The sequence below is a fragment of the Phodopus roborovskii genome, unplaced genomic scaffold (genome assembly GCF_943737965.1).
Source record: "Phodopus roborovskii unplaced genomic scaffold, PHOROB, whole genome shotgun sequence".
Lineage (NCBI taxonomy): Eukaryota > Metazoa > Chordata > Mammalia > Rodentia > Cricetidae > Phodopus > Phodopus roborovskii.
This window is the reverse complement of record NW_026126469.1, coordinates 3364836-3387229: the sequence shown is the minus strand read 5'-3', so window position 1 is coordinate 3387229 and position 22394 is coordinate 3364836. Positions and strand designations below refer to the sequence as shown.

The following is a 22394-nucleotide window of genomic DNA, read 5'->3' as shown; positions in this document are numbered from 1 at the left end:
AAAGTGAGAAGCTTTGTACCTGAGTCACATCTGTCTAGCAATTGGGAACACCTCAGAGGCCAGTGGCATGCAGCCCAAACAGCCCTGAGCACTAAGCAGAGCAGTCCTAGAAGAGACACTGAGGCAAGCTGAACTAGAGTCTGCGGGGTCTTGGGCACCGTGGGCTGTGTGGCACCTCTTCCATCGGTGGTTGCCAGGGAGTACTCTGTGTCCATTCTTGCCAGCCCTGCCCTGACACTAGGGACTCACTATAAAAACCTACCTGGTGACGCTCCCAAAGCCAGCAGCTAGGAGGGGAATAGCAAAAATTTTATTCATAAAAAGCAAGGATACTTTGCCCTGTGCTGAAAAGAAATGCACTGGCTTGAGCAGAGGGCACAGGCTTGTGAACAAGCCCTTCTTAGGGTACAGGAGTATGAGCCATGGAGATGGGGGCTCAGGAAGGGATTGAGCCCTCAGTGACGAGGGCTCTCCAGAAACTTTGTCCTGAAGGACATCTCACTTGCCCCAGGACCTGGCAGCCCACCTTCTCTTAGGAAATCTGTGTCCGGTGTCCGGAACTGAGAGTCTCCTGGTTGGAGAGTGGGCAGGGAGAGATGGAAAAGAAACAGCACAAGCCTAGAGGTCCGGTGCCCCTGTAGATGGCTCTCCTGAGGGGTCCGAGGCAGTCAGGACAGGGTGGCCAGTCTCCCATTACCCCCACCTCTCATTAATCCCAAGCTAAGCACAGGGGCTGTTGAAGACCACAGCAAGCTCCCTGTGAACCAACAGTATGATCCTTTGAACTCCCAGAACCCCCATGCAGCCAGGGATCACCACCTCTGATGCTTACCCAAGTCTGGGTCTACTGGTCAGGCTGTGACCACATCTTTTCAGTGTGGGCCTCCAGCTCCTCAATCTGGCTCATCCCCCAGCAAGCCAGAACGTCAATTATTCAGCCTTCTGTGTTAGCACCTCCTACAGCTGGGGAGATAAATCTCCTCTCTGCCTGCATTTTTGACACCTAACTGGGAGCAGGATATCCCCAGGGCAATAATAGATCCTGTCCCAGACACACACACCCCAATTCCCACAGCCAACATGAGCATTGTTAGCTCCCTGCCGTGCCTCAGCTATTAAACCAATAATTCAGCAGAGACACTTTGGAGCAAACTGCATGTGTTCCCACCTCCCACAACAGTAAGAGGTCTACCAACCATTACAACTGTAAGAGAGGCTCCCCCAGCAGACATAGTCCTCCTGCACAGGCTGACTTCCAAAGGGACATATGGAGGAGAGTGCTCTGCATGCCTTCAGCCATATCAGATAACTGAAGAATAAGACCTAGTCACCTCATTGAAAGAGCCAGCTTCAAAAACACCTTTCAAAAACATTGATATAGGATCCTGCATGAAACCAAGAGGCCACAGACTTGCTAGGCCACCATAGTTGGACACTTACAAGCTTCCGGGAAGACATTTGTCTCCTTGAAAACTGATAACTTGAAAAAGTCTGATATCTTGGAGAGTCAAAATTAGCTCCTCATACCCGTTTCCAGATCCATATAACCAGGGAAGGGTTTGTTGAGTGACTGAGTGGCCTCACAACCTCCTTCCAAACCCTACAGACTCTGGCATGGCTCTGGCAAGAAATGGAATAGAGATGAAGGGTTGAAATTAGTGGGCAGCGAAGTCAGTGAGGCTGGGAAAAGACAGGGGACCTGAGGCCTACTCCCATGCCTGCAATGTCTCCTGCTTCAACTCTGAGGGACACAAGGTGAGACCTGGGATACCAGGTGCCCCTTCCATCAACTTGACTCTTTCAATCCCCCAAAGACTTCCAAGCTGGGGAGTTGGGGAGGAAAAGGGCAACCTCAGCACAGAGTCATGGGAGGTGTTAAACACTGAGACCCATTCATTAGACAGCCCCCTGCACTCCCCAGAAGGACTATGGAACTTGCTAAGATGCCTCAGATAGAATTCAGAGCCTATGTCAAAAAGGACCAGAAAGTCTTTTGAAGAAGACATTTCTAGAACATTCCAGGGGGACCCCATATATACCAAGTACTGCTTTGGACATACCACACATATTATTTCAATGACTAATCACCCCATTTTACTGATCACCCCAGATGGATACACTCAGTATCTCCCAAATGTGGCAGGCCTGGCATCCCACTGAGGACTATGCAGGCTGCAATTCAAGATGCCAGTGGTTGCACAGAAAGGTAGGACCTTGGGCTGGGGACATAGGTCAGTGGCAAAGTGCTTATCTGGCATGCATAAGGCCCTGAACTCAGTAGCAACACACACACACATGCACACACACATGAACCATCAAGATTACCTTTCAAAAAAATCAAGTCAACAGATTGGAGTGTCTCAGAGTGGAGTCATTCATGGACAGTGAGCCACAAGCAAAACTCTGGGGGTGGGACATCCAAAAGACATCACTAGTTATTGTTTCTTTGTGTCCTGACACACTGTCACTGGAGCCCTGATCATTAACTGGCTCTAGGCCCAAATACTCATCCAAACTAAGAGAAAACAATATAACCTATAAAGACCTGTAAAGATTAATTTGTTTAAAGTTTGACCAAAAGTGGTGAGACAAGAATGTTAACTGTGTCCCCACCATACCCATAGTTGCACCATAACTTATAGAAAGGGTGACATAGAAGCCAGGAGACACAAGTACTATCTCTATTTGTTGTGGAGTGATAGATAACCCTGGGCTCCCTCCCTTCCCACACAAAATTTCCTGAAGGAACCCTGACTTACACTGCCGGCTTCCTCTTCTAAAATCTCCCACTCCACCCACTCTATCTGCCACCTGAAGTGCAAGATACTGAGAGACATGTCCAGGTGATTTTGCTGATATTTGCCTGGACTACAAGCAGAGAGTGGACATTCATTCCTCCCCTACTTCTTCCTTCCCTTCCCTTCCCTCCCCTTCCCTTCCCTTTCCTAGTATCTCATGTATTCCAGGCTGGCCTTGAACTTGCTATGTAGTCAAGAATGGCCTCGAAGCTCAGATCCTCTTGCTTTCGGCCTACAGATGCTGGGATTACAGATGTGTGCTATCACACCTGGCTTATGTGGTGCTGAGGACGGAACCCAGGACTTTGTGTATGATAGGCAGACACTCTACCCACTGAGCTAGCATCATGCATTTTATGATGATGAGCTAGAGTTGAAGACAGGGAGATGAGGGGTGAGAGGAGGGAGTGGTGAGGTAAGCTGGTAATTCTATAACATTCTCAAGTGGATGGCTGTGCAAGAAGCGTTGGTATAGTAGAGGTGTTTTGGAGGAAGTAGGTGTTGGCACTGTGTCCAGGGCTTAGGATGTAGTTAGGATGTTGATAATAGAGGGAAGCAGTAGAGCTGAGGGGAAAGCCCACAGGTGCTGCTCATGAATCACCCTCATCCACAGGGTGACCCTCATGGAAATGAGGTGAAAACGTCTGTGGTTACTCAGAAGGGCTGGAGGCTGCTCTTTGAGAGATGAGCCCAAGGAAAGGTGCTGAAGCCCTAGGCAGATACAGTCAGGTGATGGAGTGCGGGTAGCAGAGGGGTAAGAACCCAGGGTCCTGTAGACTGGAATCTGGTGCTCATCACATGGGCTGGAGGTAAGATGGAGATGACAGAACATAGCTTTACCATTGAAAGGAACAGGAAATGAAAAAGAGGAAAATAGATGCCAAATCCCAGTGGGAAGGGAATTTCTAAGAAAAAAAGCCAAGATGAGAGCACTTTGTATAAAAGCTAAATTCTCAGGTGGCGCCAAAGAAAACATCAAGGTAAAAGATGAGCAATGTGTCAGGTAAATGTTTGACACTAATGTGGCAAAAAATTAATACCATTAACATGGCAAGAGTTATTCTGAAGCAAGAATACTGAGAAAGATGTGAGTGGACTGCAGATGAATCAGTTCATGTTCCCTGCACACACTCAAACACGTGCACACACTCATGGAATGCACACACATGCACACACACACATGCACTCAAGCATGCATGCACACACAGCGAGCACACAGCAACGTTCTGGCTCCTTTGTTGCCTGCACTGCAGCAGCCTCTGCTATCCCAGGGCTCCAGTCAGCATGCAAACTGACAGCAATCACCATCCCACCCTTCAGAAAGCCAGATCAAGACTGGGCCACAATGGCTTGCCTCAGGGTGATGCATAGCAGGAAACCACCTGAAAAACATTCTTGATAATAGATCACTAGAGACAAATGCAAAGATAGCCATTCTGGGAGAGACATGAACTTGAAGGGTGTACACAAGACAAGGCTGGGAGGAGATAAATAAACCACCATTAGCAGTTAGTGAGGATTCTCATCCTTTAAAATACATACATGGAATGTAGGCACAAGAACAACATTCTGCAAGTACTGTGGTCAAAGTCCAACAATGATGTCAGGATCTCCTGCAGGGTGGGATAAGACACCTTGGATTTCCTAGGCTCTGCTCCTCTGGGACTAGGACAGCCCTGTTCTTGGATGGAGGTGGGAAGCTCTAAATTGGAAGGTTGGATGATCAAGTGTATGTGGATAGGCAGTGATGAGCATGTGGAATGACTCCCAAGTTCACAGGTGGATGGGTAGGTGAGTGGACAGAAGGGTGAGTGGATAATAAATAGGTGGGCAATGGGCAAATGAGTAGATAGAAAGAAGGAAGGACAGATGAGGGACAAAATGATGATTAATCAGATGGACAGATGGATTCATGCATGCATGGGTAGATAGGTCAGCAGGTGAGTGGGTAGGTGGAGAAATAGTTGGATGGACAAGGGGATGGATTGAAAGATAGGTGAAAGCTTTGGGTAAGTACAATTAGCCACTGGCCCCTTGCCTAGCCTGTACCTTTGCCCTTCTCTCAGGGAGCCATACTTGCCCATTTCTCTCCATTTGCTTTTTTTTTTTTTTTTACTGCAGGCTCTGCTCAGCATCCTTTGACCACCCTCTTACCCTTGAGTCCCAGGTAGCTACCTTCCCCTCCCCTGTACTTGGGCTGTTCAATATGCTGGAGTAACGACCCCACACAGCTGCCATAAATCCTGCTCTTGTCCTACAGCTGATCAATCTCCAGTTGGCTCCAAAGCCCCTCAGTGTCTGTAGCTCAACCTGGCCGTGGGAGCCACGGCCACAGCTGGCTCTGAATGCTGCTGGCTACATATTGAACTTGAAGCATCGGATTACATGTTTGTTCAATAGCAATAAACTCTCAAAGTTTTATAGGGTCATAAAACTGCTGCCTAGGCTCCCACTTAGGTGGCATGTAATGTACACAGACTGGTTTCCCCCGCTAATGGGGCAGCACAAGTGATTTGGAGCTATTAGCTGGAAACAGTACGTCTGCATTCGCCAAATTCTCATAAATAAAGTGGCCCCGCCAGAGCAGAACACACCAGATCCAGTCTTGACATTCAGGGGGAGGAAGCATGGCAGAATGTGGCAGAGCTGTGAGAAATGATTACAGAAGAACCAACAAGGGCAAGGGGGTGGAGGGAGAATGGTGAGGTGCAGAGGGGAAGGTTCCGAACCAGTGCATCCACCATTCAGATGCTATGCTCGGAGCACATGATGCTCACCCACCTCTCAAGGTCCCAGTCCTCAACCTTCCCCTCTGGGAAGGATTGCTACAGGTGGGACAGGAACTCAGAAGAAGGGTGTGAGCAGGGAGAAGACACAGGCACCTATGGACTGAGAGATGAAGGCAAGAGTTCTAAGCAAAGACAGAAGTACATACAAAAACTCCAAGGTGGAGAGATGATGAGGGTGGTGATGTTCCTACAGACTCCCAGCTTGGCCAGATCAGGTAGCAGAGGGCTCTTGAGCAAGGAGATACAGCTGTCTTTGATATGTGCTTGGGGTACTGAGTTGTGATCTCAAAGGACCAGGAACCAAGGGAAATTGTCTCATTAGGTTGATCTGCACTGGCCTGTACCCAAAGCCACCAGAAGAAAACCTATCCAGGTCCTCATGCCTAGACAGTAGCAAAAGGCAAAAATGTAGTTAGGGGCCAAGCCCATGGCAAGCCCAGGCAGGCACAAGAATACCTGCTCATATAGTGCCCATAAGCCCTAGGGTAGCATCTGCCAGGCCCCTTCCCTGCCTGTCACCTAGATAGTGGCAGATCCATTTCAGCCCTTGCCTGGCTCTTCCTTGACACCACACTTGGGCACATGTATGACTTTGCCCTGATCCTTGTAACTTTGCTATTGACTCAGATCCTTAGAAACACATTGATTTGCCTGAATGAATCAATATTTATTGCAGCTTCAAGGCCTGGGGCCTGAGGAGGGCCTGCAGGCTGATGAATGGAGCCAAAGCAGCTGCCTCGCTCTACAGGATTCATCTAGCAGTTTCCTAGTTACACTCTAGCTCCAGAGCCTCCACCCTGCTGGCCCACCAGGGACAAACTCCCCAGTAGTGGCCTGCCACATACAGACACAGAACCAAGGTGGCCCAGGGTAGGATATAACCCTGGGGCTGGGTTATCTCACACTGAACTTGGGTGTGCCTGAGAGGAACTGTGGACTTGTTTGGTGATGCAGAGGCAAGTCTCTGAACATTCAAGGCCTTCTGGGATATTTTCTCCAGATGCCTCCTCCCCATTTCTGTATTCCATTCTCAATGAAAGCCCCAGGGGAGCTGGAAGGTGTAAAGAGGATCGGTAATAAGACCATACATTAGGTGTCAGGTGGGCCCCAGTGTGTCTAGCTCCTGTGTTATGTAGGATCCTATATTAGGTATGCTTCTGTGTTAGTTGTTTTTCTCCTTTACTCTGACAAACTTACCTGACCAAAGCAACTTAGTGAAAGAGGGTTTATTTGGCTCACAGTTTGAGAGTATCATCTGTGGTGTTGGGGAAGGCTTGAAGGGAAAGTGAGGTGACTGGTCATGCTGTTTTGGCAGTCAGGAAGCAGAGGGAATTGAACACTGGTATCCAGTTTGTCTTCTTTCCCAGACTCCAGGTCCTGGCATACATACTCACAGTGAGTCTTTGCTCATTAGTTAACTTCCCAGAGACACTCTCAGAGACATGCCCAGATGTTGCTAGATGATGTTGACAATGAAGCCTGGCCATCACAGGCCTCAGGCCTTCCCCACTTCCTGTTCTCTCAGGCACCTAGACAGTCACTTTCCTGATAGAGATCCCTTTAGGGACTCCTTAGCAAGCATGCAGAGTCCACCCCAGGCATTTCCATGCCCTGGTAGAGGGCTTTCCTTCTCCTGGAGGCTCTGTGAGGGTGACATGTCAAGTGTTCAGTATGGTACACTTCCAGCCATGAGGTGTTACAGGCTGAACTAGGTGTGAGCAGGGCTCTCTGATTTAGAATGTGTGCCAAAATGCAAACCACCATGATGCAAAGGTGCCTATTCCAACTAATTCTAAGGTCCTAACCAGAGTCACTACTCTCAGGGGATGGAACCCTAAATGATCAGTTCTCAGTCAGAAGAGTGCACTGTAGTACATGGTGGCCTCCAGGAAGAGGGCTCTGTCACCGCTGCCTCATCTAAAATGCCAGAGCCTGAGTCTTGGGCACAAGACAAGAGGAGACATCTTTAGTTGTCCCAGACACAGTAGGGCATGGCCGTGAGCAACCCCAGCAACAGGAAACTCATGCAGGGCATTAGAGAAGGCTAAGAAGGCCTCTGAATAGCTAGAAAGGCAGAACACAGTATCAGCCCAGAGAAGACCCAGCACCCAGCGTCTGCACCGGACAGGAGCCCCAAAGGGACAGTGATGAAACTGAGGTGACCTACAACACCAGCCCCACAAGCATCACGGCATGAAATTCGACGGATCTGTCTGCTCCCTCAGAATGAGCCATGCACAGGTGTCATCTTCACGGCATTGGCCACACAGACTGGAAGGTCTTCTCTGTGTTCCCCATGCCCCATTGTTCCCTTCTCACTTTCAAAGCTCCTCCTGGAAAGCCCAGCTTCCCTGACAACATGACTACAGGTCTGTGTCAGCTGAGTCCTGCACAAGCATGTTTTCTCCTCAGGCCCCAAATGGTCATATGCAGAACAACTCAAGCCAAGCTCATCCTGCCCATCAGAAGCTAGCAACCAGCCAGGTTGCTGGGGCAGAGGAGCTGGGTGGGACGAGGACAGAAGTGGTAACCCTCAGAACTGAGTGAAACCCTGGAGGGCAGTGGGGTGAGGTGGGAAGGAAATGAGGGGAGACCTGATACAAACACAAGGCTGTCAAGAAGGGCTGGCTGGGGGTGTGTCTTATCAGGAAACGGGCTCTACCTCCTGCCTTACTGTTGTCTCTGTGCCTATTAAGGATGTCATACCCAAGACTCAGGCTTCTGTCTCCATCAAGCCCTTCTGCCTGGCTGAGGTTCCCCATCTGGGTCATTCTCCCAAAAGCCTGGCACATCTGTGCACACAGGTCTTAACCCTTGATAAAGAAGAAGGCTGTTCAGGGACAGCAGGAAAGGGCTAGGGGGTGGGCAGCTCAGGGACACCTTCCTGGGCAGCACCCATCCCAAGGCCCGTAATCAGATAAATCTAGACCTGCCCCAGATCAGTCACCCCTACAATAGCCTCCTGAGGTGCACCCTTGTGTCCTGAGAAGCATGCCAGGCCCTGGTATCCCCCAGGAGGCCATTCAACATATGGGCATGCAACAAGGCACCACAGTAGAAGACAAGATCTTGGGGGAGACAACATGGAATCAGGAGCTAAGGGGAGTGAACATCAGAGCATAGCACAGCCTTCAGTGTCTGAGTGTCCAGCAGCCCATCTACATAGGGGCATGTAGAGCTATGTTTGGTGTAGAGAAATGTCAGAAAGGGCCAGGCAGTGGTAGTGCACATCTTTAATTGCAGCAGGGGCAGATGGATCTCTGTGAGTTCTAGGACAGCCAGGGCTACACAGAGAAACACTGTCTTGAAAAAAGCACAAGTGTAAGAGGAGCAGGGGAAGTACAGGAGGGCACGGGCGGTGTGCGAGGGCACGGGCGGTGTGCGAGGGCACGGGCGGTGTGCGAGGGCAGGGCAGCGTGTGAGGACATGGGCAGAGTGTGAGGACATGGGCGGTGTGTGAGCACTTGGGCAGTGTCATCTTTCTACAGCACATTCTCTTTTGTGAATCTTCACAACTTCATGCAAGGCCTAGGCGTAGGCCAGGTCTGGTGTCTCCCTTGGCCACTTTGCCTACTCAATGATTCTAGTCCCTCTCCAACCTCCAGGGCCTCTCAGAAGACTCAAGAATTATTTCTCCTAGTCAGACAGAGCTCCTAGGTGGAGGCAAGGGGTCCGATTTACTGGCTGTTGGCATCCTCAACCTTCTGGAAAGGTCCCTGTCTGCTGGGGTGTAAGGCAGATGGGCCGGCATACAGCCAACTCCAGAGGTCCTGCCACCAGAACCAACCAGTCAGTCACATATCCTGAGTTGGGGACTCAGACCTATCCCTGTCATGCATGTTCATGACAGGGTTCAGGCTCACAGAGTGGAATATCCAATGGCCAGGCCATAGTGACAACCAGTTGACATGCTGCCAATATGGCCTCCTCAGCACCTGTGAACAGAAAAGCCGCCATGGGCAGGCACCACTCTGGGGCTGGGTATCAGCTCCCGTTTTCATTGTTCATGTGAATGGACAGCCCTCTGACTGCCACAGGGTGGAGAAGGCAGGCACGTGCTGAGCCTCAATCCAAGCCCATGTATGGCCATGAGACCAGGAAGGACACAAAGCCCAGGCCACACAGGCTACTGCCACGGTGGTCCTGGTTGGCCAATACCAGCTTTAGCTGCACTAAAGAGTCTGCATCCACCTCCAACATCTTCCTTACTTCCTTCCCAGCCCCTTCCACATCATGCCCTGCCTCCACCTGCCCACTTCACTTCTGTTTACTTGAAGGTTTTCTTCAAATGTATTTTTTCACATAAGCGATTATATTTAAAAGGAAATCTTACAGCAGCACTGGAAATAGAAAACAAGCATCGAGGGTGGCAAATAAAAAGCATCCACACAAACAAAATGAAAACAAAGTGTGTTATGAAATCCCATGAGGCCCTGGCTGCAGCAGGCCCATGCCCAGAAAGCCCCAGATCCACTCAGGCCAGAAGGACACTGCAGGGCACAGTCATACCTCAGTCTCAGACCTTAGTCACACCCTTGACTGCTTGGCACACTGTGTCTTTGGACCTGACCACACCTTGGTTCTGGGTCTAGTCACACCTGATTCAGGGTCTAGTCACACCTTGATTCTGGAACTAGTCACACCTTGATTCTAGATGTGGCTTGAGTTCCAGGTGTATCTTGATTCTGGATCCTAGATACATCTGGATTCTGGGTTCAGTCACACCTTTAATATTGGGGGCATGCACATTTGTCCAGTCACAGTATTAATCCAAGATGCTGCTCAGAACCTGAGTCCTACCTTGATTCTGGATTGACACCTGGATTTTGGGTTGTGGTGGTCACAACTGTAGTCTATCTGGACTCGGGCACTTTTTACAGGTTGGTTCTGGGATTCACTGGGCCACACCTGGATTTTACTGTGGCCACATTTTGATTAGGATCTGACACCAAGATTCATGCATGGGAGAGCCCCCTACACTGTGGTGAGAGCATTCCTCCTGTGCCCCACAGCATCACAGAAGGCTGCCTACAAGCTCTGCTTCCTGTGCACGTGAAATGACTGAATCTTGGTCACAGTTGAGACATGTTATAAAACCCTGTGAGGCCCTGGCTGCAGCAGCCTGAAGCCCATGCCCAGAGGCTCCAGATCCACCCAGGCCAGGAGGACACTGCAGAGCACACTCACACCTCAGTCTCAGACCTTGGTCACACTCCTGAGTGCTGGGCACACTGGTTTCTGGGTTCTGTTCTGGGGACAGAGTTTACCACTCCCACTGTCTGCTCCTGTGTGTGGCCTGACACAGAGGAAGGACACAGTGTGGCACCATTCATACCCATGCTACCTGCCTGTCTTTTAGACTTACCTGTATCTAAATGCTGCATGTACTGAAAAGCTTTTTTAGCTCAGGGATTCCTGGTGATCTCTTCCTCCAGATGGATCTGTAGGGACCTCCTGGCTAGGCCTCATATGTCCACATCAGTGAGCATGTCTCAAAGTCCATTTTCACTTAAACAGCAAGATGACTCCCACCCAAATACTAGCTGGAAGGTTTTCCTGTTTTCTCAGAAAAACCATAGGACACCCAGCCTACCCACTGGCCTGAATAGGAGAGACAGCCTCCACATGGTTCGGCTGTGTGCTTCTTGCAAGCCTTATCAGCGCCTCAATTAATGTCCTGCCATCTCAAGTTCAGCAACCAGAAGACGGTGTTCAGTATGGAAGTTCAGCCTCAGAAAAGGTCCTTCCTTAATTAAAACTCAGACTTGCCTCTCTCATACTGACTCCTGGGCCTGGTAGATGTTGCTCAGGAAGATGCACTCATATCCAGGGTCGATGGGCATGGAGAAACATGTCTCAAGCTGCAGACCTTGAGACAACTCTGACAAGCCACTGTTCCCTGGTTCTGGAGCTTACCTGTCCAGGGGGTGCTGGCCTGTGCATGGCTTTGCAGAAAGGCCTGGCCCTATGTATTGCAGCCCCCAGAGCCCACTCCCAGCAGTCTTTTGTAAGGGCAGCTTTTGTATGGTGGGGCACTGCCTACAGGCAAAGCCTGAGGAGAGTGTAAGTGGAAGGTCAGAGGCATCACACAACCTGGCCAGCCAGTAGCAGCTGCCCTGGGGGTGGGGGGGCAAGAAGGCAGAAGCTGGCTGGAATCCAGCAGGCTAAAGGAAAATGTGGTCAGAGCTGAGGGCAAACAGGCTAAGGTTGTTAGAGCTGTAACAAAGTGGGTCTACATACATACCGCTGTCTTCCCAGTGGGAGGGGGAGCCTTGTTGCCTCCTCTTAGCCTTTGTCCTATGACCTTGTATGACAAGAGTCAGTCTAGACCGCTGGCTGCTGTCCATCTCATGTACTGGTAATAGGCAGGGTCATCCTAGGAGTATGCGATCTATGCCCTCACCCAGAGCCATGGCTACACTGAACACCTAGGACCACAGACTGGGGAATATCCTCTGAATGAAACACACAGTCAAGGTCCACCCCCCTCCCTACTCTTCCAGCCCCAAACTCTGGAGCCCCAGAGGTGTGTCCCCACTAATCTGTGCCAGTGACCCCCTCACTACCACATGCTTCCCAGTTGTCACCACTGCCACTTGACCGGCAACCTTGAAAGACCATAGATAAATAACCTGGCCAAGAACATTTTGTGGTGTTTCTTGGAACACAAACAACCCTTACCCTAGTTTGACCTCATGCTAATGAAGGAGTGTCAATATAGCCAATCATGTTATGCCTAATGTATCTATGCTAATTTGTGCTTTGCCCCATAAAGAAGCCTTGATACTTTGTTGAGCATTCAGCCTTCCCTGGAGTTCCCTGGAGAACTTCGACGTCCAATTGCACATTAGCTCAATAAAAGCCTCTTGTTGATTGCATCTCCTGGATTGGTCATTGAATCGAGAGGCTTGCCCACCTGCATCTTTAGACCCCGAACTTTGAGTCTAACATTTGGGGGCTCGTCCGGGATTGAGAGCCCCCCCCCCCCAGACTCATTTCCTGAACCAGAAGGAAGTAAGTCTGGCCGGCATTTTGAATTTGTTAAATGTGTTGTCTCTGTCATAAGGTACCTGTACAGGCTCTGTAGAAACTCAAGAAGCAGGCTGACGAGCCAGGAGTCCTCTGAGGTTGAACAGGCAGCCCTCGTCCCTGGGATCCCCAGGCCCGTCTGAATTTTTAGTTTGGGTTTTGCGATGATCTGTTGCTGTGCAGCTTTTGATTATAGGCCTGTCTATTTGTCTGTCTCTTCGTGTTCATTGTTTTAGAATTACCCAGGCATGGGTCAACAACTAACTACTCCCTTAAGTCTGACTTTAGATCATTGGAAAGAAGTCAGAGACCGAGCCAACAACCAGTCGGTCCAAGTCAAGAAAAAGGAATGGCAGACTTTCTGTTCCTCTGAATGGCCCACTTTCAATGTGGGCTGGCCCCGGGACGGGACTTTTAACCATGATATCATCTTGCAGGTCAAGGAGCCGGTGTTCGACACTGGCCCTCACTGACACCCTGACCAGGTTCCTTACATCATTACCTGGGAAAGTCTGGCCCAGGACCCCCCTCCCTGGGTATAGGCTTTTGTCTGCCATAGGAAACAGCCACTCCCGGCACCTAAACTGTCTCCTACCCCCCCATCCCCATCTCTTCTCCATCTGCCCCTCCCATACAGTCCTCCCTCTACCCGTTAGAGGAAATCAAGGACCTCCAAAAGAAAGTCCTTATTCTCCCCGCCGATGACCAGCCGGACCTCCTCACTTTCCATCCTCCTCCTCCTTACCCCCTTTCCCAGGCGCCGGGCCCTGCCGCTCCAGCTCCCCCCACTGGCCGGAAAACATGGGGCCATCACCATCACCCCCCATGGCTACCCATCTCCGTCTCCGAAGGAAGCGAACGGATGACACCAGCCCCTAGTCTTCCCAACTTTTCCCCCTTTAGTCAGTGGGTGACCAGATGCAATGTTGGCCCTTTTTAGCATTAGACCTTTATAACTGGAAGACCCACAACCCTCCCTTTTCCCAAGACCCTCAAGCCCTTACCGGGCTCATAGAGTCCATTTTACTAACCCATCAACCCACTTGGGATGGTTGTCAGCAACTTTTACAGACCCTCCTCACCACAGAAGAGAAGCCAGCTAAGGAACGTCGCTGTCGGAAGTCGGGAGGGCAGGCGGTGACGTTGTGAGGAGAGCTTTAAAGTGTGGGCCGGGCCGGTCTGACCCAGAGTCTGGCCGAGGCATGAGGCACTGCCAATGCCCTTGTTCCTCAGGACGTGGAGAAGGTGGAGGAGGAAGAAGCCTCGCTGTCACTTGTGCTGCATGACCAACTGCAGCTAAGGTTCGACCCCTTCCTGGCCCCTCTTACCCCCTCCCCCGCTGGTTCCTTGGGCCAGGCATGACAACCTGGCACTGAGGACCCCCGTTTCCCTCTCGGCCCTGGGGGGGGGCCTAAAAGCCATGCCGGGCCACCCTGGTGGACCCTAGAGTGATTTGTGGGACCATGGTGGCCGCCAGCAGCTACACAGACCTGTATGAGAAGCTCAAGTCCATGACGTTCTGGGACAACTACAAGGCAGGCAGCCTGGAAGCCGCCGCTGCTGCTGCAGCTGCCACTGTAGCCGCTGTTGCGGCTGCCAGGGCCGCCGTTGAGCCTTACCCGGTATCCAGGACCACCAAACAGAAATACCAGGAGGACTCGGACCCAGAACGCAGTGATTACGAGGAGCAGTAATTGCAGGAGGAGGAGGAAACGCAAGATGAAGAGCAGAATCCACCAGATTCGTCTCTTCAGCCAGGATGAGTGCTCCAAGATAGAGGCCGGCATCGATTAGGTGGTATCCAGTGTCGAGAAAGGCCTGTTACGATGAGCACACCATGGACCGGGCCCCCCTGCGCAGCAAGTACTTCTTCAGCAAGGGCTACACGTAGGCGCCCAGCTGCAAAAGTGAGGGCCAGGCCAGGAGCACCTCTACCCTCCGGGCGACATCGATGAGATCCCCGAGTGGGTGCATCAGCTGGTGATCCAGAGAAGCAGAGAGTCATCTTGGAGGCTCGGAAGAACATACCGGGACCCAATGGGGCCCCCACGCAGCTCCCCAATGAGATCGATGAGGCATTCCCCCTGAACAGACCCAACTGGGACCACAACATACCTGCAGGTAGGGAGCAACTCTGTCTTTGTCGCCAGGTTCTCCTTGCAGGTCTCAAGGGCGCTGGCAAGCAACCCACTAATTTGGTCAAGGTAAGATCAGTCACCCAGGGGCCAGAAGAAACCCCCACCATTTTCTTAGAAAGGTTAATGGAGGCATACCGTATGTATACTCCTTTCGACCCCGCCAGTCCCAAGTGGCAGGGTAAAATGATGATGGCATTCATCAGGCAGTCAGCCCTCGATATTAGAAATAAATTGCAACGTTTAGAAGGGTTGCAGGATTATGCTTTTCAGGATTTAATGAAAGAGGCAGAAAAGATTTTCAACAAGAGAGAGACGCCAGAGGAAAAGGAAGAAAGACTTAGAAAGATGCAGGAAGAGGAAGAGGAGAGGATTCGAAGAGAGCAAGAAGAGAATGAAGAAAGACTAGATAAAAAGAGATCCAAGGAACTGAGTAGAATCTTGGCCACCGTAGTACAAACTAGGCCAGAAGCAGGAAGGCAGGATAGGAATCTGGGAGACACAAGACAACCCAAGGTAGATCAGGACCAATGCACCTATTGTAAAGAAAAAGGCCATTGGGTTCAGAGACTGCCCTAAGAGACCAAAGGATGCAAGAAACGGCAGACGCAAATTTCTTTAGAGGACTAGAGCAGTCAGGACCAGGAACCCCCCCCCCCAGCCTCGGATAACCCTTAAGATGGGGGGGGGCAGCCTGTGACCTTCCTGGTTGACACCAGGGCTCAGTGCTTGGTATTGACAGAATCAAAGGGGCCCATGAGCGGAAAAACCTCATGGGTGCAAGGGGCCATGGGTGGAAAGCTGTACTGGTGGACCACCGACGGTAAGGTCCAACTGGCCACTGGCAAAGTGACTCATTCCTTCCTGCATGTGTCGGATTGTCCTTACCCCCTTTTGGGAAAAGACATCCTCTCTAAATTAGGAGCCCAAATTCAGTTCCATGCAGAAAGGGCCTCCTTCACTGAACCCCAGATATTGCCACTGTAGGCCGAAGCTGACAGCCCTGAACCTGAGTCTCCCCCGCTTAATTACTCTGATCTGGATTTGGACATTGTTCAACAACTGGAGGCCAATTATGACTCTGACACAGAAGGATGGAGGTATCAAGGCAAATTGATTCTCCCCCAAAGGGACGCCAAAAACCTACTAACTTCCCTCCACAAGCTGACACATTTGGGAAAGAAAAAGATGACCACCTTGCTAATGCGAGAACTCTTCTTCTATATACCTAATATTGGTTCCATGATACAGAAAATTGTTGATGACTGTATCCCGTGTGCCAAGGTCAATGCTGGTAGACTCAAGCTACCCGAAGGCACATGGGCAAGGGGGCATCGACCAGGCACTTACTGGGAGATAGACTTCACAGAGATCAAACCAGCATGTACGGTAACAAATATCTTTTAGTGTTCATAGATACCTTTTCAGGATGGGTTGAAGCCTTTCCAACCAAAAAGGAGACTGCCCAGATAGTGGTCAAGAAGATACTGGAGGAAATTTTTCCCTGGTTCAGACTGCCTAAGGTAATAGGGTCCAACAATGGCCCACTTTTGTCTCCCAGGTAAGTCAGCTGGTGGCCAGGCTACTGGGGATTGATTGGAAATTACATTGTGCATATAGACCCCAAAGTTCAGGACAGGTAGGAAGAATGAATAGAACCATTAAAGAGACCTTAACTAAATAAGCAATGGAGACTGGCACTAAAGACTGGGTTCAACTCCTACCCATGGCCCTCTTCAGGGCAAGAAATACTCCTGCATGGCATGGCCTCACCCCGTTTGAAATCCTCTATGGAGGACCTCCCCCCACCTCATTTTTTGATTCTGATATTTCTGCTTATGCTAACACCCCAGTTCTGCAGGCCCACCTGCAAGCCCTTCAGGCCGTTCAGGAGCTGCCGCATATCTCGAGAAGGGATCCCTGGCCTGCCCACACCCTTTCAGAATCAGGGACTCCTTCTATGTTAGAAGACACCAATCTAAGACTTTGGAGCCTTGCTGGAAAGGACCTTACACTGTGCTCCTGACTACCCCCACATCACTCAAAGTGGACGGCATCACAGCCTGGATTCACGCTTCACACGTCAAGTGGGGACCACCAGAGAGCAGTGACATCCCAGAAGCACCAGCTACATGGAAACTACAACACACTCAAAATCCACTCAAGATAAGACTTTCAAAAGTTGCCTAATACTGTGTTTCCTTTTAGGTCTCATAGCCCCATGCATGAGCAGCCCCCATGCCCAGCAACAACTTACCTGGCAGGTTTCCTCTCAGACAGGAGAGGTTGTCTGTCAACCACAGGCTCATACCCCCCAGGGCTGGGAACCTGCCTGGGAGACCCGCTTTCCTCCCACCAACACCTAGGTAACCATACCATACCCCACCCTGGACAAGCCTCCTACCTAGTTCCTGAGCCTGGCCTCTGGTTGGCATGTAGCACTGGGTTGACCCCCTGTGTTTACACCCAGACTCTCAACCTTACTCAGGACTTTTGTGTACTAATCCACCTGCTGCCTCAAGTCTTCTACCACCCTGCTAATTGTCTGGAGCAGGTCTATGAGGGACAGCCCAGCCAGTTCCGTAGAGAGCCACTATCACTCACCCTAGCCATTCTGGTGGGAATGAGGGTGGCAGCAGGGGTGGGCACAGGGACAGTGGCCCTCATACAAGGCCTCCAACAGTACAGTGAGTTAAAATCAGCTATGACAGAAGACTTGAAGGCCATAGAAGGGTCTATCACTAGGCTTGAATACCCCCTAGCCTCTCTAGCTGAAGTAGCCCTTCAGAATCGTAGGGGCTTGACCTCCTCTTCCTAAAAGAAGGAGGACTATGTGCAGCCCTAAAAGAAGAATGTTGTTTCTATGTCAATCATTCTGGGGTTATCAGGGACCCCATGGCCAAGCTTAGAGAGAGGCTCAGCCAGCCGCAGAAAGAGAGAGAAAGAGGCCCAACAGGGTTGGTTCAAAGGATAGTTTAACAAGTCCCCTGGATGACGACCCTTATGTCCACTATATTAGGACCCCTGATTATTCTCCTACTTGTGCTCACCTTTGGACCTTGCATTCTTAAACGCTTGATCCAGTTTATTAAGGACCTTTTCTTCCATCACCCAAGCCCTAGTTCTTACTCAGCAATATCAGTCCCTCAAACAACAGGAGGGACTGAGTTTTAAGATTAAAACTATGACAAAAAGAAATGGTGGAATGAAAGACCTTAGATAAATAACCTGGCCAAAAACATTTTGTGGTTTTTCTTGGAACACAAACAACCCTTACCCTAGTTTGACCTTATGCTAATGAAGGAATGTCAATATAGCAAATCATGTTATGCCTAATGTATCTATGCTAATTTGTGGTTTTGCCCTATAAAGGAGCCTTGATACTTTGTTGGGCATGCAGCCTTCCCTGGAGTTCCCTGGAGAATGCTGACACCCCCCCACCCCCCACCCTGATTGTGCATTAGCTCAATAAAAGCCTCTTGCTGATTGCATCTCCTGTACTGGGCCTTGCCAACCTGCATCTTTAGACCCTGAACTTTGGGTCTAACAACCTGTCACCATTGTATGTGGGTCTCTCTCTCTCCTTCCCCATCTCTCTGTCTTTTCAAGACAGGATCTAGTCTCTGTGTAGCCCTGGCTTTCCTGGAACTCACTATGTAGACCAGGTTGGCCTTGAACACACAGAGACCTGCCTGCCTCTGCCTCCCGAATGCTGGGATCAAAGATGCAAAGGTGTGTGCCACCTCATCCAGCTGATGTATGTTTCTGATATGTTCCCAGAACTTAGAGTGTGAGGAGGTGGGACTTACGAGAGGCCATGGAGGACCATAAGGTCCCTGCTCCTGTCGTGGCTCCTGTCATGAGGACTGCTGGAGGTGAATCATTCCCAGAGATTCAGCTGAATGGTCTCTAAACCCACTGACAACTCCCAAGGTGACAAGGGACCAGAGCCAACACACATGTGACCAGCTGCTTCACACATACACATATTCCTAGTATCCACATACACACACAGCTCTCTCTCTCTCTCTCTCTCTCTCTCTCTCTCTCACTCTGTCACACACATGCACACACTCCTTCACAGTTTCTGGGTCCCCTGGCCCTTTGTCACTTTTGTTCCACAGTTCCACAACCGGATGCTTATGGGCTCTCCTCCAATCCCATTCACCCCTCAGCTAACCTCAGCTGGTGTCTGTGTCAAAGGCCCTCATCACACAGGACTAGGGATGACCTAGCTATTGACATATAACTGGCAAACCTGGCCTTTCATTCCTGCTCTGGGTACAAGTGTAGCTACAAAGTGTCCCACAAAGTGGCGTCCTCTTTGTCATTCTAGTCCTCCTAGGGACCCTGGGGTAGTATGTCCCCAAGATAACCCACCTCATAGTCACTAGGGAAGGCCCACAGGCCACCAACCTGCATGTCCACCTCCAGCAGACAAAGACACAGAGGTCCAGGAAGTGTCAGAGGGTAGGATTTGAACACAGGGCCCAAGCTCAGTTCTCTCCAGACTGGGAAAGTATCTGACCCAAAGGCAGGAAGGCTTCTCTGTATGCCATATGTGAGCACAGAGGACACTCGGGCAAAGGCCAAGCTGACAAGCACACCCTGGTACTCGCTCTGTAGACCAGGATGGCACTCTATCGGGAGGAGACCTCACCACCCATGCTGTCCCTGGAGCCTCTCTTCGCCATCACCTTGACTGGATATAGTATAACCTTGCGGATTGTTTAAAGAGGAGACTGTAGAAATGGCTCAGGGGTGAAGACCACCTCTTGCAGAGGACCCAGGTTAATTCCCAGCCCCTAAATGGCAGCTCACAATCACCTGTAACTCCAGTTTCAGGGCATCTGACACCCTCCAATGGCCTCCGAGGGGACCAGTACACACATTCATGCAGGCATACACACATACACATAAATTAATGTCAAACCTTTTTTAAAAAACAAAGAAGAAATGAAGCAGGAGGGAGATATGGAGATATGGGGCAGGGGTCAGGGAAAGTTGGAACAGGGAATAGAAGTGAATATAATCAGATATAGTATATACATGTATTAAATTCTCAAAGAATAAATTAAAGATACATTTAAAAATAAAATAATTCAGGAGACAGCACTGTGAGAGAGAGAGTGTGGGAATGCAGTTCCAGAGAGTCTAACTGTGGAAGGATGTAGTGAGATAGTCATTCTGTGGCACTGACCATGCCCATTGGGGGTGGAGCCATGGGCGGATGCGACCTGTGGAAGAAGGTCTGAGGAAGAGCAGGGAAAAGCTCTCTTGCTGGCGGGACTCGGACAGGAGAGCATCCGGTGGAATTTCCTGGTGTTCGTCTGTCTAGATTGTAAGTTATTTCTCCCTGAATAAACATCTATTCGGCCTATTCGTTTATCCTGATCCTTATTTAACCACGATAGAAGGAAGACTCCCTGAGGGTGGGTACCACTGTCCCATGGGCTGGTGCCCCAGACTGGATGCAAAGGGTAGAGGGAGGAAGCCAGAGAATGCAGCCTTCATTTCCTCTCCTGTCTGGAACCATCTGCTGCTCTCATTTCCCTGCTGTGGGGGACCACAGTCACAGCTATGAGCCAAAATAAAACCTTTGGAGGTGCATGCATTTAATCCCAGCACTCAGGAGGCAGAGGCACTCAGGAGGCAGAGGCAAGTGGACCTCTGTGAGGTCAAGGCCAGCCTGGTCTACAGAGTGAGTTCAAGGACAGCCAAGGCCAAATAAAAGCTTTCTTCTTTAGTTGTTTTATTAGGTATTTTGCCATAGCAACTGGAAAAGTAATACAGAAGACGTCATTTCTCCAGGAATCCAAACCACCCTTGCCCCATGCACAGGCACCACATGGCCCTTTCTGTCTCCAGCCCCCCCCCAGGTGTTCCATAGAGCCATCACCATCCCACCCCCACCTCACCCCTCGGGGAAAAGAAGCCTCCAGTGTCACAGTGGGGCTCTAGCACAGTTTACCCTCCTGTGTAGTAACTGGCCCCTGTGAGTACTACAGGGAACCCAGACCCAAGCATGGGTGGGAAAGGCTATGTGGATGACAACTGGAATCCCCTATTCCTGAACCATGCTAAAGGAGATCCACCTTTGAGTCCCTGGTTGGGAGGGGGCTGCCCCCCATACACAAAGTCAAGGCCTAGGCACAGCAGTGTGGCAGTCCTCACAGGCAGCAGGGCCCAGAGTATCTGGGAGGTGACTATCATGGAGAATGACAGAGCCCTGTTCCCAGGTGAGTAGATAGGACAGGGGAGCCAAGTCTTGGCTACAAATGCCAGAGCCTGCATAAGGAACAAGAAAGCAGACTAAGTCTGTCCTAGTTCCCTCTAGGATCCTGCCTTACATCTCCAAGCCATGTCCCCTACCCTGAGAGGTTGTCCTCCATCCTTCCTGTAGGCTAGCTGCCAATACTGAGAACCTCCCACCACTCTCCTGATTTTACCAAGTGCCTATCACACAGCTTTACTCAGGCCTAGACAGGCCAGAGACAATCCACACTTTCCCCTCTGACTGTTCTTTAGAAGATGGTGTCCACTGCCAGCAAGGACCCCTTGGGAAATCAGCTGATGCCAATAAACCTCCCTCAGACACCTTAGGGCCCCCAGTACACCATTGCTCTCCCACAGCAACCAGCCTACCAAGGCTATGTTGCAGGACAGAGCCCTCATCCATCAGATGCTGGTTCAGCCCACTGCCGCTCCCCCACAGCCTGTAGCCCACCCAGAGCTCAACCCTCAACAGTGCCTTCCAGCTCTTGCCTGGCTCCGTGGCTGGGGCTGCAGTTCATACAGCATGATCAGGAGTGGGGTAGTGGCAGGGCTAGCCACCCGCCAGCCTGACATTTCCAAATAGGCTAGCAGTGAGTGCTTCCTCAGCAGGCAGAACACGCATTGTCAGCAGCTCCCCGGATACCAAATGCCAGTGTGGCTACCCAGGCATGGCAGGATGAGGCCTGGGCTGGGCCTGGGTGCAAGGGCTATGGACAGGAGTCCTGGGACTACCCTGAGGAGAATAAAATAACCTTTGCCAGCCAGTCAGCCCCAGCCTTTTCTAGTCAAAAGCCTGAAAGACTCCCTCAAGTCCACACCTCCCTCCCCCATGACAGGTGTCCACTGTAACCTTGGGTGCAGCCACTAGCACCTCTCCCTGAGCTCCTGCACTGCATCAGAGCATGCAGCCTGCCTTTCCAGGGACCTGCATGGCCTAAGAATTAAAGTCACAGCTACCCCAAGAGTCCCAGAGTGGCCTTCAGGAAGGTTTCCTATCATATTGCTGGTCCCAGCCCAGACAACCAGAGGAACTGGGACAGCAGCCAGCAACAGATAGCCTCACAGACCCAGGCAAGTCTATTGAAAGATGAAGCCGTGGGTGGGGGCCAAGCCCCACCCACAGTTCCACAGATCTCCAAGGGTCTCGCCCACCAGCAGCATTTGGCATTCAAGGTGAGGAAGCAAAGACAGTGACTGGAAGATGAAGTGTGAATGACTCATGGGTGTCACAGCCACGTGGCTCCTTGACTTTCAAGGAAGTACAATATACTGAAGTCAGTCCTAGACTGTGGTAATTGCTCATAGCAGTATGGGCCAATTAGCATGTGACTGAGGAAATGAAAACAAGACTTTTCTCCTGTTTGAAA

At 50.7% G+C, this 22394-nt stretch overlaps 1 protein-coding gene across 1 annotated transcript; it reads left to right on the top strand.

Moving 5' to 3' along the window:
* Positions 1-13317: 13317 nt before the first annotated feature.
* Positions 13318-15330, top strand: LOC127227047 (uncharacterized). Its single transcript, XM_051191282.1, has 3 exons — positions 13318-13407; positions 13520-13714; positions 14614-15330. Exons 1-3 carry the CDS (start codon positions 13318-13320, stop codon positions 15328-15330), a joined length of 1002 nt encoding a protein of 333 aa, XP_051047239.1.
* The last annotated feature ends 7064 nt before the right edge of the window (positions 15331-22394 follow it).

What these genes read in the sequence shown, in the direction of transcription:
- LOC127227047 (XM_051191282.1), top strand. Translation starts at nt 13,318, where the DNA reads ATGACCAGCCGGACCTCCTCACTTTCCATCCTCCTCCTCCTTACCCCC. An exon ending in CGCTCCAGCTCCCCCCACTG is followed by an intron (nt 13,408 to 13,519) that starts GCCGGAAAACAT and finishes TTCCCCCTTTAG; the next exon opens with TCAGTGGGTGACCAGATGCA. An exon ending in TCACCACAGAAGAGAAGCCA is followed by an intron (nt 13,715 to 14,613) that starts GCTAAGGAACGT and finishes CCAGAGAAGCAG; the next exon opens with AGAGTCATCTTGGAGGCTCG.